Genomic DNA, 20,674 nt, shown 5'->3' on the forward strand with positions numbered 1-20,674 from the left:
TGTAACTTTGTGTTTTAATTAATTTTGTTAGTAGTTTCCTTTCAATATACCAGTCTGTGATTAAATTATCGGTATCTAGAATATTAATATGCTGCAGTTTCTTTGTACTAAGTACAGTGTGGATGCTGTATATTTGCAACGTTTGTTCTTTTCTCATACAGCATATATGTAGCGTACGTGCTCAATGATCCTTTCTTGTCTCACAACAAATAACACTTCTATATTTCTTCCTTGTTTTTGAATGCCCAACCCCATATTTCTAGCTCAGTGACTATTATGTACAGGCATTTAGACAGTTGGTTCATATTTTTGTTCTTGCTGATTTTTGATTCATAAATTTGATCTTCATAGAATCACTATAGTGCAGAAGCAGGCTATTTTGCATGTCAAGTCCACCGACCCTCTGAAGGGTATCCCATTCGGACCCAACCCCCTACTTTATCCCTGTAATTCAACATATTTCATGGCCAAGCCACCTAGCCTGCACAGCCCTGGATATTATGGACAATTTAGCGGGGACAATCCACCTAACCTGCACAATTTATATTTGGACTGGGAGGAAACTGGAGCACCCAGGGGAAACCCATGCAGACACAGGAAGAATGTGTGAGCTCCACACAGGCAGTCACCCGAGGGTGGAATCAAACCCAGAATTCTGGCGCTGTGAGGCAGCAGTGTTAATCACGGAGCCACCCAAAAAATTGGACCCTTAATTCCAGATTTCTTTTTGGGGTAATGGTAATGTCACTGGACTAGTGATTGCTGAGGAACCAGCTAATTCTCTGATGCTTGAGTTCAAATCTCATCATAGTAACTGGTAGGATTGAAATTCAATTCATAAAAGTCTGGAAATGTATAGCTAGAGTTAGTAGTGGCCATCATGATAATAACCACTGATTTTAGGGCCCATACCTTGGTAATTAGCACGCTCGTCTTGTAGATGAGGGATTGTGAGTTTGAATCTTGTAGATAGATTTCAGCATGCAAAAGGTAATTTGCCTCATGGTATTTAAGGTTCTAAATAGATACATCTCAACATTGGTAATGTATTTTGGGGAAGGAAAAACTGTACAACAAAGCACCACAAAGATGGCATTTGCAGCACTATAGCTGCAATGATCTATCGAGATTTAATTAACTTATTACTTGAGTTGAAGTTTTTGCTCTTTTTGTTGACTTAATAGTCACACTTAACTATTTACAGTCAGCATTAATTAAGCTAGGATATTTACGTTTTATTTTTAGTGATGCTTCCTGAATGCTGTTTTAAACAATGAATAAAATGAAAGATTTCTGTTCCTAAAGGCAGAAAGAATATTCCCTGCAGGCTGTTCCAAAGTGTTGCTTACAAAAGTGACCCTGTTACCCTAAAGTTTTTTTTGTCTGATCTCATGGTTGGGGATATGAATCATTTTTGCTTTTATTTTAACATATTGCAAAAGTTGGCATTTCCACAAGACAAGAACAGAAGGAGGCCATTTGACCCATTAAGTCTGCTCCACTATTCAGTGAGATTGTGGGTGATCTGATGATGTTTTTGACAACTCCACTGTCAGAGGAAGTGGAGGAGTCGGGTACAATTATAACATTTAAAAGGCATCTGGACAGGTACAAGAACAGGAAGGGATTAGAGGGATATGAGGCAAATGCTGGCAAATGGGACAAGATTAGATTGGGATGTCTGGTAGGTGCGGGCAAATTGGACCAAAAGGTCTGTTTCCATGCTGTGTGACTGTATGGATGTACTGTCAGAAAAGAAATGGCCCCTCACGTTGTCTCAAATGGGCAGCTCCTTCGTGATTGAGTTTATGCCCCTTTGGACCTAGATTGTCCCAGAAGAGGCAACAAACTTTTCCCAGCAACAAGTCTCTAAGAATCCTATATGTTTCAATGTTTCTTCTCATTCTTCTAAACTTTAGTGAGTACAAGCACACTACTCAACCTCTCATAGTAAGAAAATCCCTGCATACCTCGGATCAACTCAATGAACCTTCTCAGGTCTGCCTCAAGTATCCTTTTATCTTCCCTTAGATCAGGAACCCAAAACTTTAGATGTGGCCTTCCAATATAGTTTGAGCAAGACTTCATACTTTAATTCCCTATCCCCTCTGAAATATAGGCCAACATTCCAGTTGCCTTCTTTATTATCCTCTGAGCTTCTTTGCTAGCTTTTTTGTGTTTTATGCACAACAGAAAGACGATTGCCTGGTTGTATTATCACTGGACTGTTAATCCAGAGACCCAGATAATGTTCTTGGGACCTGGTTTCAAATCCCACCACTGCAGATGATGGAATTTGAATTCAATTTTTTAAAAATCTGAAATTAAAAATGTAACGATAACCATCAATCTGTTGTCGATTATCAGGAAGAATCCATCTGGCTCACTAATGTCCTTTAGGGAAGGAAATTGTAATCATTTCCTGGTCTGGCCTACGTTTGACTCCAGACCCACAGCAGTGTGGTTGACTCTTAACTAGGCAAGATGGGCAATTAATACTGGCCTGGCCAGTATTGCCCTCATCCCATGAATGATTTTTTTGTAAATCACTCTATGCTACAGCTTCTCTGTTGTGTCTGCCAAAATGCATAACCTCACACTTTCCTACATTATATTCTGACTGCCAATTTTTCCCTACTCCCTGATGTGTCTATGTCCGTCTATAGAAATTTTTTATGCCCATCACTTGCCTTCCCACCTGTTTTTGTCAGCTACAAGCTTGGCAAAAGTATATTCACTCTGTCATTTAAATCATTAATATATATTGGCTCTAATTAGGGCCCCAGCACTGATCCCTGTGGCACTCCACTGGTTATTGGTTGCCATCCTGAAAATGCATGCTTTAACCTAATTCACTGTCTTCTCTTAGTTAGCCAATCCTCTAGCCATACTAATATTCCAACCTCCAATACCATGGGTTCTTATAAAGTGGCCTTATCTGCAATACCTTATCATCCACTTTCTGAGTATCCAAATATATTACATCCTCTGCTTTCCTTTTATCTATCCTACTTGTTACCTGCTCAAACATTTCTAATAAATTTATCAGGCATGATTTCTGCTTCGTGAAATTACGCCTAGTCTGTTTGATTATATTATGCATTTCTAAATGCTCTGATGTAACATCATTTGTAATAAACAGTAACCTTCTTCCAATGACTGTAAAGCTAACCGGACTGTAGTTACCTGTGTTTGTTTCTGTCCTTCCCTTTTTGAATAAGGATATTACATTGGCAGTTTTCCCTTTTGTCTGGAATTATTCCAGAATCTAAACAATCCTTGCAAGATGGCTACACTTATATCCACTATCTCGGTAGGTACTTTCTTTAGTACCCCAGGATGAAATCCAATGCGTACAGGGGGACTTGTCAACCTTTAGCCCCATTAGTTTCCCTGAGACATTTTTTTCTAGTGATAGTTATTGTTTGTTTTCTCCCCAGTTTTTGCCCCTTGATTTGGAATTGTTGGATAGCTATTAATATACTCTACTGTGAAAACAAATGCAAATAAAGTCTTCAAAACCTTCATTATATTTTTCAAAAAGATTGATAGTGATTTTATATTTAAAAAGAGAATTTGTAAAAAGTCTTTTTGGCTCAGTAGTCATCAAATATAAATAGAGCTTTTATATTTTAAAAACTTTTCTCAGTCTATTGTATAACATTGATTTCAGAAAGAAAATAACAGGAACAATGACCACGTGAATAGCCAAGGTCTTTTTCTCAGGGTGGGGGAGTCCAAAACAAGAAGGCATAAGTATAAGATGAGTGGGAAAAGATTTAAAAGGGACCTAAGGGGTAACTTTTTCATGCAGAGGATGGTGTGCAATGAACTGCCAAAGGAAGTGGCGAAGGCTGGTACAATTACATTTAAAAGGCGTCTGGATGGGTATGTGACTAGGAAGGGTTAAGATGGATATGGGCCAAAAGCTGACAAAGGGACCAGATTAATTTAAGATATCAGATCAGCATGGATGCTTTGGACCAAGGGGTCTCTTTCCATGCTGTATAGTTGTGAGACTTTGTGATAAGATGCTTACTTTGAAATGATTTTACAAGATTAATTCATTTTTGTGAGGATATATTTGGCCTTTTAAATCGCATAAGCAGGTTCATTCTCCATCTCTAGATCAAATAAGATTCAAAAAAAGGTAGACAATACACACAGTCTATTGGGGGTTTGTGTTTATATTTTATAAAGGGATTTTAAAATATTGTTGAATTGTGTAAAAATGACTTTTGTCTTGCTCAGTCTCCTCTGCTACTAATGCATGCCTTCCCCATTGCAAGACTCATTATGCTTTCAATCCTTGCTGGCCTCCTATCCTTCAAAAAACTCCAATCTGTCCAGAACACACACACAGTTCGATACCATCTATTCACTCTTGTCGTCACTGGTAAACATTTAGTTCTTTAACTTCCTATTTAAAGCACCCTTATCTTTAAATTTCTTCCTGCTTTTCACCTCATTGTTCTTATGATCTCCTTCAGCTAACTATCCCTTCCTTCCTGTGATCATTCCAGGCTCGTAACGTTCCAAGCCCCTTCAGACTACTGGCGGGAAAGCCTTTATCTGCCAGGATTCTGATCACTGAAACTTTCTTCCTAAAACCCCTGTATTTTCAACTAATTCTTTCCTGTAGAATCCACAAATAACTTTTCAGAAATTTATATTTTCTCCATGTCCATATTCTATAATTCCATCTGAGGAGCAGAGAGCATCTTTTGCATTAAAGGCCTAAAATAAGTTCTTGGTCATGCTCACTGTCAGGCTGTCTGATTTTGGAGAGCTATCATGGCTTATTCATGTCATACCTTAAGTTTATATCCATTTGAGCAAGTTTCAAGCTTGGAAGACAGAGCATAGTGCTCAGCAATGATCACCCTGGCCTGTTTTGTTGCCCATTGCCAGGAGCATGAAGATCAATTGTAGTAGTTCTTCTATTACCAAGACTGAGATCAATGGACTGTGTAATACTGGACAACTGAATCTTTTAATCTTTCAGATCTTCATGATTTAGTTGCACATTGCTTCAAACAGATGGGTTTTTTTTAACCAATATTGTTCTTTTGCAGTAAAAAAAGGAGATGCCTTTATGACATGTTTTGCAGCTTTCTGGAAGTTTTTATTAATAATTCATATGGTTCCTTTAATCTTCCTACAAACCAAGAAACAAAACCTTTGTGTGAAAACTTAATTTCAAATAGCCACAGAACTCTAAGGATGATTACTTCATTGAACTATTGAAAATGTAACAAATAAGCCTGGTTTCTAAACTATGGTCCTTTTATTAAGTTATAAGTCTAATTCCCTGTGTCATGGACAAGAGGGGGAGGTGAATTATTTTCACTGTTCTCCCTTGCAACACAGAGCAGAAGTGACTTTTAATTCACTCTCTTATTTTCATTTCCCTTTTAAATAGGCAAAGGTGTGATTCCCTTAACGCTGTGTGCAATTCAATTTTAAATTGATCCAAATTCCTTTAAGTAAAAACACAAACAGGATTTATTGACAAGTACTGATTCATAATGTACAAGATATATATTCAGTGAAGAAGGAAGAAGTTAATAAGGGAAGTCATAAATTACTTAAAATCAAAAATTAGTTACGTGTGTTAGGGAATCCAGTGAGTCAGTGTCCAGTGGAGATCTTTTCAACTGATCCTATGTGGAAGTCCATTTTGCAGAAGCTGCAATTCAGTCAAATTGCAGGAAAAGATATAGTAGTTCTAAACTGGGAATTGTTTTTTTGCTGATGAAAATACAGGATTCTTTCCAGGTATAAAACTTTTCAGAGAGATTGAGATCAGAGAGTTAAGCCTGGGACTGCTCTCTGTGTTCTTTTCTGGTGTCACAAGAAGTTTAGGGAAAGCTGACAAAAACTGCATGACTAAAGATGATTCAAACAAGCCAGCAATTTGTCATAGAGCTAAGGCTGAGTGGCTGAAATAAGCAGATAGGCTTTGATGACATAGTTAAAATCTGCTGTGTTTTGTAGTAGATAGTTCATTAACACTATCTCATACACAAGGTGTTTCAATGGTTCTGTTTGTTCAGAATTGGCTGAGCTAGACACGTGGTCTATTATTCCTTTATGTTGGTTTGATTGAAATGTTTCTTTAAATGAGAGGTGCGATATTCCAGAGAAATGATGATTTATCTTCTGTCCTAGTAACTTGTACGTTCTATTTGACAACAACCACCTTTGCTGGGATCGTACTTATAATTAATGCTTTGTCAATTGGCTAAGTTAATTTAATATTTTTACTTCATAAAGATTTGTATGTTAATGTTATCACACCTCAAAGCATCTGACATACTATGAATTACTTGGATAACTCAATTGACTGGTTATAGGTAAGCATATAACTGTAACCTAAACAGCCTCCAGAAAACAATTAGGGTGATGGTTTTTTGGTCTGTAGAAGTGTATATCATTATTCTTAAAGACTTTTGTTGCTTACTTATGACTGTTGACTTTTGTCCATTTAAATACTGTAATGTCTCGAATATTAATGCTTCCTTGTGTGTTGAGCTTTAAGTTTAATGGAGTGGTGATGATTATTGAGACTCTTGATGAATTGTTCTAATGCTGCTTCCGAGACCATATTTCGGCACAAATACAGAAGGTATTGCTATTCTGTGTTTCACCTCTGCAGGAATTAGAGAGAAGGAAAAGGGCACTTCTGAAATTAATAAAATGAGCCTTTGAAAGTCAAAAAGGTGCACTTGGGAAAATCTCAAAAACAGCATCCAAAAAACAAATCCATTTGACCCCTGTTTTGATTATACTCTACAATATGAAATCCAATTGCACCTCATTCACCAATTATAACTCTTAGTAGTATTTACAATGAGACTTGTAACGTGAAAGTGGAATATTTTATCAATTCAGCGGTAAATTTAGAGATTGCATTCACGTTAGGAGGGGAGTGGAAACTTCAGCAATGCAGGTGCTATTCTAGATGTCTGTATTATTCTGTGAGCTTCCAAAATTGTCACTTTCACAGAGTAATGATTGCAAGTGCTGGCAGTTTTGCTGTCATTACCAACACAAATATTAAGTTCACATAACATGCATGAGTTCTGCCTTATCTACAGATGAGAGAGAAATTCGGCCTGATTTTCCAAGGAGTACTGATCTTACCTTGATTGCCACTCCACACTTTTTTGTTCACAAAAGGAGGGAGTTCTGCTTTTGAGTTTGTTTGTAGCACAGGGCTTTCAGAGGAAGGAAAATCATGTCCTTTTCCGTAGTCAGCTGTCATTGTCTGACATTTGCAGATCCTGGCTGCCACTTTGATAGCTGCTGTCAAACCATAAATAAGTATGATGTTAGATTATTGGGACGTTAGGGAGCTCAATGACTGACAAAGGGAGATAGGGTGCCCAGGATACCAATGAGGTAAGGTTGTCAGGCATATAGGGATATCAGCCCGATATTTAGGTTACCAAGTAGGTAGGGTGCCAACTAGGGAAGGGGTAGTGCACTAGAGACAAGATGCCAGTTGTGTGAGGATAGGCACCAGGTATGTAGGATTCCAGGTGGATTGGATGCCACATGGACAGAGGAAGGTTGGCAAATTCAGGAATCTGTCCCATTAGAGCAAAACTGCTCTTATCCATGTCATTTTGACATGGACAAAGCAAATTGGAGTAGTGTGAAATCAGGTTGGCTTGCGAGGGCTGGAATTGGGTGTTTAGGGTGTACGGTTCAGTCTGACCTGGTGAGGTGGTGTGGACCCGGTTGGATCGTGTCAATTCGGGTCCATCAGGGTTAAATGGAATCAGGTCCTCTGGTGAAGTTGGGCCCAGGGGAATTTAGGGGGTTTGGAGATGTGTGGTTAGGGATGTGTGAGCTAATAATGGGACAGTTGAATAGTTATTCAACAGTTCAAATATGTATTTAATAGTCCAGCTTTTTCTGAGTAACTATTCCGCATAATTTCTTCAGAATGCTGTAGAGTCTCCAGTTTATGTAAGACTTTTGGAGGGTTCCAGTCTTAGAGGAATTGCCCAGCAGAAAATTCAATTTCCCATGCAATTCCTTCAGAATCAGCTACAATGGGAATTCCACGGCGTCCCTACGTGCACCTCCCATTTACACTGAAACAACAATTGTCTGGCCAGTGACAAATCCAGGCCATTGAGGCAAAATGACATATGACAGACACCTGAGCTAAGGCAATGAGCAATCTTTTGGAAAAAAAGAACTTTTTTTTTTAAATGCAACGTATCTGAAGTTTACTTTGAAAAGTATAATCCGGAATTAAATATTTATCATGTTTTAATTTTCTATTCACAGATAGAGAAAGATCTTCTGTTTCTTCTTTGAACCCCTCAAGAGATGCATCTCCATCTAGTTCAGTGCCATCAGCTACGTCAAAGGTATGCAGATTTGTGTGCTTAATTGCCATTTAAAAGAAAATTGCTGCATTGTGATTCATGGGATAGCCATCAAATAATTAGTTCTGTGCAATATAACAACATTCTGTATTATTTCTTAGCAAATGTACTTTTGCGATCACTATCATGTGCATTTCATCAGAAATCTAATGTACTATTTCAATGTTAGCATGAAACAGTAGCAATTGCCATCATTACTTCCTTGAAATGAGGATGACATCTGCCAGGCTTCATGTTTTGTCTCCTCAAGGACTTAACAAGCCAATCCTGGACTTACAAGTCTTTGGGTACAAAGGACAAGAGTTATCTTGGGAAAGGAGATTCTAGAGGACAAGTTCTGTTGTCTTTCCTTCTATTTTAGTTTCTTCCCTGCTGGGAAACTTCCGACCATACAAGAGCTTGTTAGTGAGATGCCACCAAATGACATGGTTTATGGTGTGTTCCTCCCACCCAGTGATATCAGTTTGCCCTCTGCTCAATGATGCCTTCAGAGTATCCTTAAAATGTGTCTTAGTGTTACATGCCATCCTTAAGTTGTGAAAAGAAGGTCTACTTTGGAAGCCAGTTATTTAGCTATAGCATCAGGCCATCAGAGCTGATTGTGCATAGTCTTGGTTGCAGTGCTGGATGAAATGTCTTTAGTGAGCATTCCGAAGTTTGTTTGACTGTCTTCCCATTCAAACTTAAGTGTCTTTTAGGGACACCACTGGGAGAAATTCTCCAGTGCCCATCATACTGCCATATAGCAGGGCAGTGGCAACAGCACTGTTGATTAAAACCTAAAGTATCAGGCAACACCATCAACACAATCCCTTCGTAGGTTGAGATTAAATTTTAGTATGTTACAACATTTGCTAAGATACAAATCACGATTCAGTATCACAATTGAGCTTGACAAAGTGGATGTGGAAAGAATGTCTCCTTTTGTGTGGAAGTCCACAACTAAAGGACACTGTTTTGAAATTAGCGGATCATTGTTTTATGGCAGAGATGAGGGATTTTTTTTTCAGAAGGCTGAGAAATTTTGTGACTCTCTGAATCAGGAGGTGATTGAGGCAGGCTCATTCAATCTTGTTAAGGTGAAGGGAGATAGATTCTTCTTAAGCAAGGTGTCAGGTTGTTGCAGGCAGATGGGAATATGGAATTGAGAACGATCTCTGTTTTATTGAATGATGGAGCAAGCTTGATGGGCAGAATGTCTCACTTCTGTTAATTTATGTGCCTGTATGAAATAATAAAGGTAAGAGCAGCTTATGTACATTATCACTACTAAAACCTTCCACTGTATTGCACTTTATTTTAGTCTTTTATTTATATACTGCGGGAACAGAGGTGCAGGAGGGGGCCATTTCGTCCATTGAGCCTGCTACACCATTCAGTTTGAATCTAGTCAGTCATTTATCTCAATGCCGCTTTCCTGTGTTATCCCCATACACCTTGATGCCATTAGTCTCCCGAAATCTATTGATTTCTGTCTTGGTCATGCTGAATGATTGATCTTCCCTGGCTTTCTCGGGTAGAGAATGACAAAAGATCACCATCCTCTGAGCGTAGAAATTTACTCTGAGAGTACCTTGTCTTAGTTTAGATCCTCAAGCCAGGGGAAATGTTTTATCTGTTTCCACCTTGTCATGCCATCCAAGTTTCAGTGAGGTGACCCCAAACTCTTTGAAAAACTTGGGAATACAGATCCAATCTACTGAATTTCTCCTCATAAAACAGTCCTGCCATCCCAGGAATTAATCTGGTGGACCTCTACTGACTGTCTCTCGATGGCAAGTATATCTGTTTGAAAAAGGGAAGCGAAAATATTCACAATACTCTAGAAGATTACTCACGAAGTCTCAACATAACTGCAGGAAGACACATTTACACTTGCATTCAAGTCCCCTTGTGATGATAGCTAATATATAATTTACTTATAAAAGCAAAGTGCGAGAGAAACTTGGGCAGCAGGACTGACTGCATCTGTGGAGAGATAAACCATTCACTATTCCAGTCCAACGTGACTACTCTATGAAACTGAAAAGAGCTACAAAATTGTGGATTTTAGACTTTGACTGTTCTGTGACACAGACTGATGCCACTGGTGCAGATTCAATTTCTGTATTTGCTGAAGCCACCATGAAGGCCCTGCCTTCTCAATCTCACCCCTTTTTCTGAAGTATGATGATCCTGAGGTTAAACTGAGGTTAATGAGAGTGTAATCAGCAAGAGTGTGCCAGGAGTTGAGCTAAATGTGGGAGTTTAGGAACATGGGGGAGGGAGGCTTTGCTGTGTCTTATTCTGGGCACTATTGCAAGGGACTGCATTGTGGTCAAGGTGCTGCTGATTAGATCTAAGAGCAGGCTAAGGTGAATAGCAGGCTTTGTTGAGGATGGGCGAGCATCAACAAGGTAAGGGTAAGATCTTTTTTGTCCTAAGTCTGCTACTTGTTAAAGGCGCAGAGATGGCAGTCAGTGGAGTGGTATGCTCCTCCTGTTAGTTGTGGGGGATCAGGGAGCAGAGTCGAGTGTCCCTGGCGACTATGTCTGCAGGAAGTATGTTTGGCTGCAGCTCTTCTCGGACTGTATCAATCAGTTGGAAGCACTGAGGAGCATGTAGGAAGCAGTGTGTGATAACTAGTAGTTTCAGGGAAGTGATCACACCTCGGGTATAAACAGGTGACAGCTGCGAAAGGTGGGCAGGTATTGCAGGAGTCTCCTGTGGCTTTCCCCCCTCATAAACAAGTATACTGTTTTCGATACTGCTGTGGGAATACCCTAGCAGGGAAAAATAGCAGCAGCCAGGCCTTTGGTATCATGACTGAGTCTGCTGTAAAGCAGGGTATGGCAAAATCCAAGCGAGTAATTGTGATAGAGGACCCTCTAGACAGGGGCACAGACAGGCATTTCTGCAGCCACGAGTGAGACTTCAGGATGGTATGTTGCTTCCCTGGTGCCAGGGTCAAGAACTTCTCTGAGTGGTTGCAGCAAGCTCTCAAAGGGGAGCGTGTACAGCCAATGGCCATTGGACACATTGGTACAATGAACGTAGAGAAATGGATAAGGTCCTACAGAGTTAATATAAGGAATTAGGCAGGAGATTAAAAAGCAAGACCTTAAGGGTAGTAACATCTGGGTCACTCTCGGTGCCATGTGGTAGTGAGATTTGGAATTGGAGGATAGGGCACATGGATGCAAAGCTGAGGAATTGGGCAGGGATTTAGATTTTTGGATCATTGGGATTTCTTCTGAAATGACCAGTACAAGAGGAATGGATTGTACCTGAACTGGAAGGGGAACCAATATCCTGACGGGGAGACTTGCTAGAGCTACTTGAGATGGTTTAAATTAGTCTGGCAGGGGAGTGGGACCCTAAGCAGTTGTGAGACAAGAGAGAAGGTTGAGGCTGGATATAAATTAAAGAGAGCAAGTTAAATAGATGAGTCATGCAAAAGTACAGCAGAAAACGAGGGAAGACTGATGAATAAATGCATATATTTCAAAGCAAGAGGCCTGTCAGGTAAGGCAGATGAACTCATAACATGGATGGCAACATGGGACTGGAATGTCATATTGTTACAGAAATGTGGCTGAGGGCGGGACAGGACTAGCAGCTCAATGTTCTGAGATATAGATGCTGTAAGAAGGATAGCAGGGTGGCAAAAGAGGAGGGGGAGTGGCATATTTGATTAGGGAAAACATCACAGCAGTACTTAGAAAAGATATTCCAGGGGGATTGTCCAGTAAAACTAGATGAATGGAGCTGAGAAATAAAAAGAAGCTGATCACTTTGATGGGATTGTACTGTCAGCCCCACAATAGTTCAGCAGGAAATTAAAGAGCTAATGAATAGGGAGATCGCAGATAGCTGTAAGAATAATAGGGTTGTAACAGTAGGGGATTTTAATTTTCCAAACACAAACTGGGACTGCCATAATATTAAGGACTTGGATGAGGGGTAATTTAAGTGTGTTCAAGAAAACTTTCTCAATCAATATGTAGATGGCCATATTAGGGAAGGAGCAAAATGCAAACCTCCTCTTGGGGAAATAAGGCAGGGTAGGTCACTGAGCTGTCAAGTGTGGAGCATTTTGGGATCAGTGACCATAATACTATTAGTTTTAAAATTGTTGTGGAAAAGGATAGGCCTGGTTCATAAATTTAAGTTCTAAATTGGGGCAAGGCCAGTTGTAATGGTATTAGACAGGGACTTTGAGAAATTGATTGGGAAAGGCTGTTTGCATGGGAAGTGACGCCTAGCAAGAAGGAGGCTTTTAAAAATGAGATAACGAGAGTTCAGGGCCAGCATGTTCCTGTTACTGTGAAGGGCAAGGCTGGTAGGTGTATGGAACACTGGATGATGAGAGATATTGAGGCTCTGGTCAAGAAAAAGAGGGAGGTATATCTCTGGTATAGACTGCTGGGATCAAGTGAATACCTTGAGGAGAATAGGGATTGTAGGAGTACACTTAAGGGGAAATCAGGGGGGCAAAAAGGGGACATGAGATAGCTTCGGCAGATAAGATTAAGGAGATTATCCAAGTATATTAAGGGCAAAAGAGTAACTAGGGAGAGAATAAGGCCCCTTAAAGATCAATGAGCCCATCTATGTGTAGAACAGATGGGTGAGATTCTAAACCTATATTGTACATCACTATTTACTGTGGAGAAAGACATGAAAGCTAGGAAACTCAGGAAAATGAACAGTGTGTCTTGAAAAGAATCCACATTACAGAAGAGGAGGTGCTGGAGGGCATAAGTGATAAATCCTCAGGACATTGTGGGTAACTAGGGAGGAAATTTCAGGGCTCTTAGCAAAGATATTTGTATCTTCAACAGCCGTGGATGAGGTGCCGGAAGACTGGAGATTAGCTAAGGCTGTAGGGAACAGCCAGGGAACTATGGATTGGTGGACGTCAGTGGTGGGTGACTTGCTGGAGTGGATTCTGAGATACAGGATCTACATGCTTTTGAAAAGGCAAGACAGATTAGGGATAGTCAGCATGGCTTTGTGTGTGGTAAATCATGTCTCACAAACTTAATTGAGTTGTTTGAAGAGGAGACCTAAAAAATAAATGAAGGCAGAGCAATAGATGTTGTATAAAATGCACTTTAGCAAGACCTTCAACAAGGTTCTGCACGATAGACTGATTAGTAAAGTTAGATTACATAGGATCCAGGGAGAGCTGGCCAATTGGATGAAAAGTTGACTTGATAATGGAAGACTGAGGGTGTGGTAGGGGTTTGTTGTTCAGACTGTGACCAGCAGTGCGTGCAAGGAACGGTGCTGGATCTGCTGTTGTTCATCACTTATATAAACAATTTGGATGAGAATATAAGAGGCATGGTTAGTATATTTGTGGATGTGAAGAAAGTTACTAAGGGTGCAACGGGATCTTGATCAACAGGGCAAGTGGGCTGAGGAATGGCAGATTACATTTAAGTCAGAAAAATGAGAGATGTGCAATTTTGGTAAGACAAACCAGGGCAGGACCTGGTTAATGATAGACCCCCGGGAAGATTTGTTGAACAGAAAGACCGAGCAATACAGGTGCATAGCTCCTTGAAAGTGGCATCACAGGTAGACAGGGTGGTGAAGAAAGCATTTGGCACACTTGCCTTCGTTGGTCAGAGCGCCGATTACAGGAGTCAGGATGAGATTGTTATTGCTATACAAAACAACAGTAAGATCAGATTTGGATACTGCATGCAATTCTGGTCTCCCTGCTATTAGAAGGATAGTATTAAACTGAAAAGAGCATGAAAAAGATTTAAGAATATATTTTACCAAGACTGGAGGGTTTGAATTATAACGAGAGTCATAGAGTCATGCAGCATGGAAACAGACTCTTCGGTCCAACTAAGCCATGCCGAACATGATCCCAAACTAAACTAGTCCCACCTGCCTGCTCTTGGTGCATATCCCTCCAAGCCTTTCCCGTTTGTGTACTTATCCAAATGTCTTTTAAACATTACAATTGTACCCACATTCACCACCTCCTGGTGTTCCACATGAACAACCCTCTGTATAAAAAATTTGCCTCTTGTGTCTTTTTAAACCTCTCTCTCTTCTCACTTTATGATCCTCTGGGACCATGGTAACTTTACCTCTTGAAACTTCCTTGCATCCTCCCATAACTTGTGTACCCATCGAGTTTGGTGATAAGAGCAAATTTGAAAATATTACATCGGACCCCACTCCTAATAATTTGATTATACACCGCTGTGGACTTATTACCCACTTGCCATCTGAATAATAGTCTATTTATTCTTACTGCCTGCTTTTTGTTTGTTAATCAATTATCAGCCCAGAACATATTATTACAGCCAATCATGTAATCAGAAATACCCAGCTACAAAAAAACTGGATGGTGATTTTCTGCTTTGAAAGGCTGCTCATGGGTCCTAGTGGTTGAAGATCTGCATTTTTAAAAAAATCTGCTGTAATCTACAGAGCAACTCCAATCATGACAAAGGAAATGCTTTGACCTCCTAAGCTTTTTGCTGCATTTCATTGTATATTCTGAGAGTATTAATCAGAAAAGAAACAAATGCCACATTAATACTTAACAGCTTTGATACAAATATTTCAAAGCTGTTGGATGTATAGTTTCTATATTCTTAGAGTTTAAATGAATATAAACTATTTAAAGGCAAAGCTGTAATTATAGGGGTTTGCTGGTAGTTTCACTTGGAAGTTTTGTCCAGCATCTGCCATCAACATAGCTTTAATTCTAAAACTGATATTTAGTCTGAATATACAGACAAAGAGACTAGAAATTGACGCTTTTCATCTTGCACTTAATAGATCTATGATCCAAGATTCTGATTTGTCAGGGTGTTGCCATGGGGATGCAGAGTTTGGTCATCTCCATGCCCCCTTTTCTTCTTTTTAAAAAAAAGGAGAGCAATGTACATACAAATTCCTCTTGCCCACTTAAATAAGCACTCAGGACTCTATTTTATGTTTGTATGACCAAGCATTTAAAAATGAATATCTGAAAACTTTAATAACATATATGAATGGCATGAATTTAAGTGACGCATTATTCGCTCCTGTGGAATACACTGTTACGGTCTTCAATTAATGAAGTAGCCTCATTTCTACTATACCAGTCATGAGGTAATTTTTTTAAAGGATAGAACAGAAGTTGGAGATGGCGAATTAAAATGCTTCTTGATTTATTAGGCTGCAAACTTTGAAAAATCCAGCAAAACGTCTGAGAACCTGAATAAGGATGGTGTAAGTGAATGGTGTTCTGAACAGCAGCAGATTCCAGAGCTGGAAATGAATGAATGTGATAATATTGTAAGTATACAAATTAATAGTAACTGCTACAAAATATGTTAAAATTTTCTTTGCTGGCTCATAGTTCGTTCTTCAGTCTTATACATGTCTGCAAACCAAGGTTTTTGCAATTTGCCACCAAATGAGTTTAAATTTGACTTGACTGATGGACATTACAAATCTCAGTCAAGGTCATTGTGCTGGCACACAATGTAGAAGGTAGATAGCCATGAAAAACTGGTTCCATTACTTAAATTATTGATCATCTAGCTCATCCAAAGACCCACTTGAAGATTTCCCTGATTTATGTTTGTAGCAAGTACACTCTTTGCAAATAGTTTTCTGTCTGTCACAAAATTAATTAGCACCATGCTTCTAAACCCATAAAGTAATCGCAGAGACCTCTTACCTTGGTCTCCGCACTGAATGTCTCTGAATCTTTAACGATTTCAGCCTTCGTTTATACTCTTTTACTCTCCTGTTATTTTGTGGGGTTTTCTTCACATAAATGTTCCTACCCACAGCCATTGTTATTTAGCAACCTCTGTGACCTTCATCAATACGATGATATTTGACAATCCTTTGTCTCCTCTCCCACCTGATATCTCCCTGCCAGAAAACCCAGTATCCTTGTCTTCTGTACTCAGAATAAAGTCTCCAGCTCTTCAGCGCTGCTTAACCTTCTTGTTTCAGGCTGTCTATTCATCATGCCATTATTAATCTTCTCAATTACTGTCTTTTCTTTGCTTTTGATGCTTTAGCTTCCAACAGATTAATTGGCATCACCAATTGTTTTTCTAATACTATTTCAATCTTGTTCCTATGAATTGTGGGCTGAAAACTCAACCACACTTGGTGCACAAAGGCCCTTATCTTTCTTGCCATGTCTAAGCTGAGCATATTGTTCAACTGCGCTCCCCTCCCCTTTAAATAAAACCTATTGCTCCAGGGCTATTCACGTAAATATAGAAAAATCATTCCTTCTTTTATCTGTCACCATATATGTTCATTGATGACAGGGTAGTCAACTTTTATATATATCATTGAAAACACTCAACTCTTCATCTCAGAGATAATGGGAACTGCAGATGCTGGAGAATTCCAAGATAATAAAATGTGAGGCTGGATGAACACAGCAGGCCAAGCAGCATCTCAGGAGCTCTTCATCTCTACTACTTCCATTAATTCTGTAACATTGATCATTTTATCAGACTGCTTGACTAACATAACCATTTAATGGATCACAAAAACCTCTTTCAACTGATTGTTGGAAAGAAAACGCTACTACAATTAGCTCTGTTATGCCTTACGTTCATGCCACTGATTGAGGTGTTAAAAATGGATGGACTCATGGTATTAAAGCAGATAAAGGGGCTCTTGTGGATCGACCAAGCGCTAAACTAACATCATCCTTGACATGAGCAGTCATTGAAAAGAACTCACTGTGAATGGTTGAGGGTTACTGTCCAAACCAGTTGGTCTTCTGGAAAATATCTAAAAGTACCTTTGGTAATGTGCAATCATCCCCAGCTTGGGTTGAGTCAACACTTAGCTCCATTTTACTAAGCGCATACATGCTGTGCACACAGGGAGAAGGACATTTCTTACAGCTTTGTGACAGGGAGTCTGAAATCAATCTTAATCCAAGGGGCACAGACTGTTATAAGGGCACATGTAAGGCTATGGATCGATTGGGAGGGCACTTGTAAGGTTATAGGTAGTGACGTGAAACAGCAATTTTAAATCTTGGCAATCAGACTGTTAGACTACATTATTCAAAGGTAATTGGTACTGATTATGCGTTTAGAGTCTGAACAAGCCAAGAAATAATGCACCATGCATTTGCACACACACATGTTGGACAGTTAGAATGTGCAGGTTAGGTTTGATAAATGGCTGACTTCCGTTCTTTCACAGTGCCGCACACTGATTTGAACTATAATAAGATGACTGCATGTTCTTGAAACTTCTGTTGATATCAAAGTATTTGGATTTCTGACTCTCACTCTCGGTTCAGTAGTTCTTTACCTGGTTGTGTGTCTTCTCTGCAAAGATGAGCTAGGTGATATTCAAATTGGATTTAGCGGGAGCTGGGATGGGAGGTGTGGGGAGTGAGGACATGGGGAGGGAGTGAGAATGTGCAATGGGGAGAGTTAGGAGGTGGGAGGTTGGGAAAAGTGAAAGTGCAGTGGGGGTGAAGTTAGGATATTGGGCTGAGTGAGGATGCTGGAAGGGTGGAAGGAAGTGAGGATATGAAGAGAGTCATTTCCCAACCCTGTTCACAGCCGCGTCCCATTTTTAAGACTGAACCCAAACCTGTTTAAATGCTCATGCATGAATTTCTGTGGTGTGCAGCACACATCCACTGGTGACAGTGAACACAGTCTTATGAATATATCTTTTCAAGCTATACTGCAAATCAAGCTCCGGGAGCTTTATGAATGGGATTAGATAATAAACAGAACAAGTCAGGAACGAGCTTGGAATAACAGTCTTACTTAGAACACTTAATTAAACTCCAATAAATAGGGCCAGGTCTTCAGGAAGCAATTCCTATATTCACGATAAAACAGACCAGTTAAAATGCTTGATCAGTTGAAGTAATTCTGGATAAAGCTGCATCTGATGCCATTGGAACTGAGTACCATGTTAAAACATTCCCACAGTTAAGGGGCTTCTGAGCACAAATTTAAAAAATGAATGAAGTTAAGCATCCTTAATTATGCTTTACAGTCCAGCCGTGTGGATGGATATTCTAATACAGCAGGGTTTATCATATTCCTTGTTGGAAAGAATAATAAATGATGTAAATTGGCCTCTCAAGCCAGGTGAATGAAAACGGTAAGTAAAAGCACCTTAGCTGCTGAAACACTGGCTCTCCTGGAATCAATAGATGTAGGGGTGAATTTGTTGAATATTCTGAAGGAAATTTATACAAGGAGAATCTGAGGAAAAACTTGACAAACATTCTTTTTAGGATAGCGTTCATTTGCATTGCAGAGAAAACATGGAAATTTTATCTTGGTAGCTTGAGGGAGTGTTGGAAAGAAGGGCAATTTCCCAAGTGCACTGGGTTCACGGTAATCCCAAATTGCCTGACTATTTTACAAAAGAGTAATGTTCGCTTCAGAAGATTATTAGATTGAGATGTAAAAATGGAATATTGAGACAAAAGCCGATGTTCCTCTTTGCCTTTAAAAGTCTTCTGAAATCCCATCTTAATAGCATTTTTGATTGCCTATTAATCAAACCATGGGCTGGAATTGCTGATTACATTTCCCGTTCTTATGTCTCAATGTACTTTTCTAAGTTGAACTCAGTAAATTCAAGTATCTGTTGTTTGGTTGATTTGAAACATTCCATTCTGATGTTACATAGAATTTTGATGTCTGCTCATCCAACCTGCTTCAAAACTGCACAAAACCATAAATCTTTACCAAAGCCAGTTACTTTACAAATTCTCTTGCCCCTAAAATCTACTGATAAAGCAGTTGAATGTCACTCACAATTTTAATAGGATGCTGCTATATACTGCCATTTATGTACCACCTAAAAGCTTATGGCGTATTTGAAGTACTGTTATCTCCCTTTCTAATCCTTTGTCTTCCAAGTTGGCATTCATTAAAGAAACTAATGGATGATACCTGTTCTTCCTGGATTCTACCAGTGTGAAACTTCTCCAGCAGAAATAGCTTGTTTGCCAAGTTAATGTGCCAATAAAATAAACAGTTACACCTTCCGAACCCACGACCACTTACATCTCAAAGAACAAGGGCAATAGACATATGGGAACTCCACCATCTCCAAGTTCCCCCTCCAAGTCAGTCATCACCCTGACTCAGAAATGTATCGCCATTCCTTCACTATCCTTGGTCAAAATCCTGGAATTCCCTCCCTAATAGCATTGTCGGTCAACCCACGGCACAATGGTGGACTGCAGCAGTTGAAGAAGGCAGCTCACAACCACCTGCTCAAGGGCAGCTAGGGATGGGCAAGAAATGCTGGCCAGCCAGCAACACCCACACCCCACAAATGAATCGGGGGATAAAAGAAAACATTGTGTCACATTTTTCTATTAGCCGTGCTGTTTCTTTTTTGGTTATAGGATCCTGTTCAAATGGCGTTTCCAGATAAATTGGATGATCTAGAGATAAATACACGAAGTGCTGTTGATCTTGTAGATCTAAACCAAACAGACGTTCGCGCCAGAGCAATTGCTGAGAAAACCAAAGAGATTGAAGAGGTTAGCATTTTAATGTATTTAATTATTTTTGAATTAATATTTTAAATGTCAAGACTTCTGCAAAGTCCATGCCAGAATGCAGACGAGTGTGTGGCTTTCGTGCCCTTGTGGCACAGTGGTAGTGTCCTGACCTCTGGACCAGGAAATCCAGGTTCAAATCCCACCTCATCCGATGGTGTGTACTAGTATTTCTGAGCAGGCAGATTAGAAAATATCTTTTGGTGGATTTAATATTGTTAATGAAAGTGCATATTTTCAAGCCCTATTGTTCAGTGCGGTGCAAAAATTTGCATCAGACTTTGTTGATGCCTGGTGTATTACCATGTTTTTAATATGTTACTTGCAAATCGTCTGTGGCGCTCTCATGCAAAGTTAGAGATGCTTTGTGTTATTAAAATCTTCTGATTTTTTTTCTGATCAACCTGTTCAGAGATGTTATGACACACCTCTGAAGCAGTTGGGACTTGAATCCGGACGTCTTGCTCCAGAGGTAGGTCCCTTTAAGGCCCAAAAATCTGTTAGATTAACAAAATTGAATGGTTCATGTAAAAAGCATTGAAGCCGCAAGTTTTTTATTCGTACATGGGATGAGGACATTGCTGGTTAGGCAGCATTTATTGCCCATCCCCAATTGTTCAGAGGGCAGTTCGGAGTCAGCCACATAGCTGTGGGTCTGGAGTCACATGTAGGCCAGACCAGGTAAGGATGGCAGTTTCTTTTCCTTAAGGACATTAGTGAACCAGATGGGTTTTTT

General features: G+C 39.6%; 1 protein-coding gene across 3 annotated transcripts in view; it reads left to right on the forward strand.

Moving 5' to 3' along the window:
• The window catches only part of pphln1 (periphilin 1), a 134,777-nt gene that overhangs the window by 76,719 nt on the left and 37,384 nt on the right, over positions 1 to 20,674 (forward strand). For all 3 annotated transcript variants that reach the window (XM_048549181.2, XM_048549182.2, XM_048549183.2), the window contains exons 7-9: positions 8,305 to 8,387; positions 15,579 to 15,698; positions 19,783 to 19,920. In XM_048549181.2, coding sequence (XP_048405138.1) covers positions 8,305 to 8,387; positions 15,579 to 15,698; positions 19,783 to 19,920 — 341 coding nt within the window. The remainder of the gene's footprint in view (positions 1 to 8,304; positions 8,388 to 15,578; positions 15,699 to 19,782; positions 19,921 to 20,674) is intronic.

This window comes from Stegostoma tigrinum, chromosome 18, assembly GCF_030684315.1.
Source record: "Stegostoma tigrinum isolate sSteTig4 chromosome 18, sSteTig4.hap1, whole genome shotgun sequence".
NCBI lineage: Eukaryota > Metazoa > Chordata > Chondrichthyes > Orectolobiformes > Stegostomatidae > Stegostoma > Stegostoma tigrinum.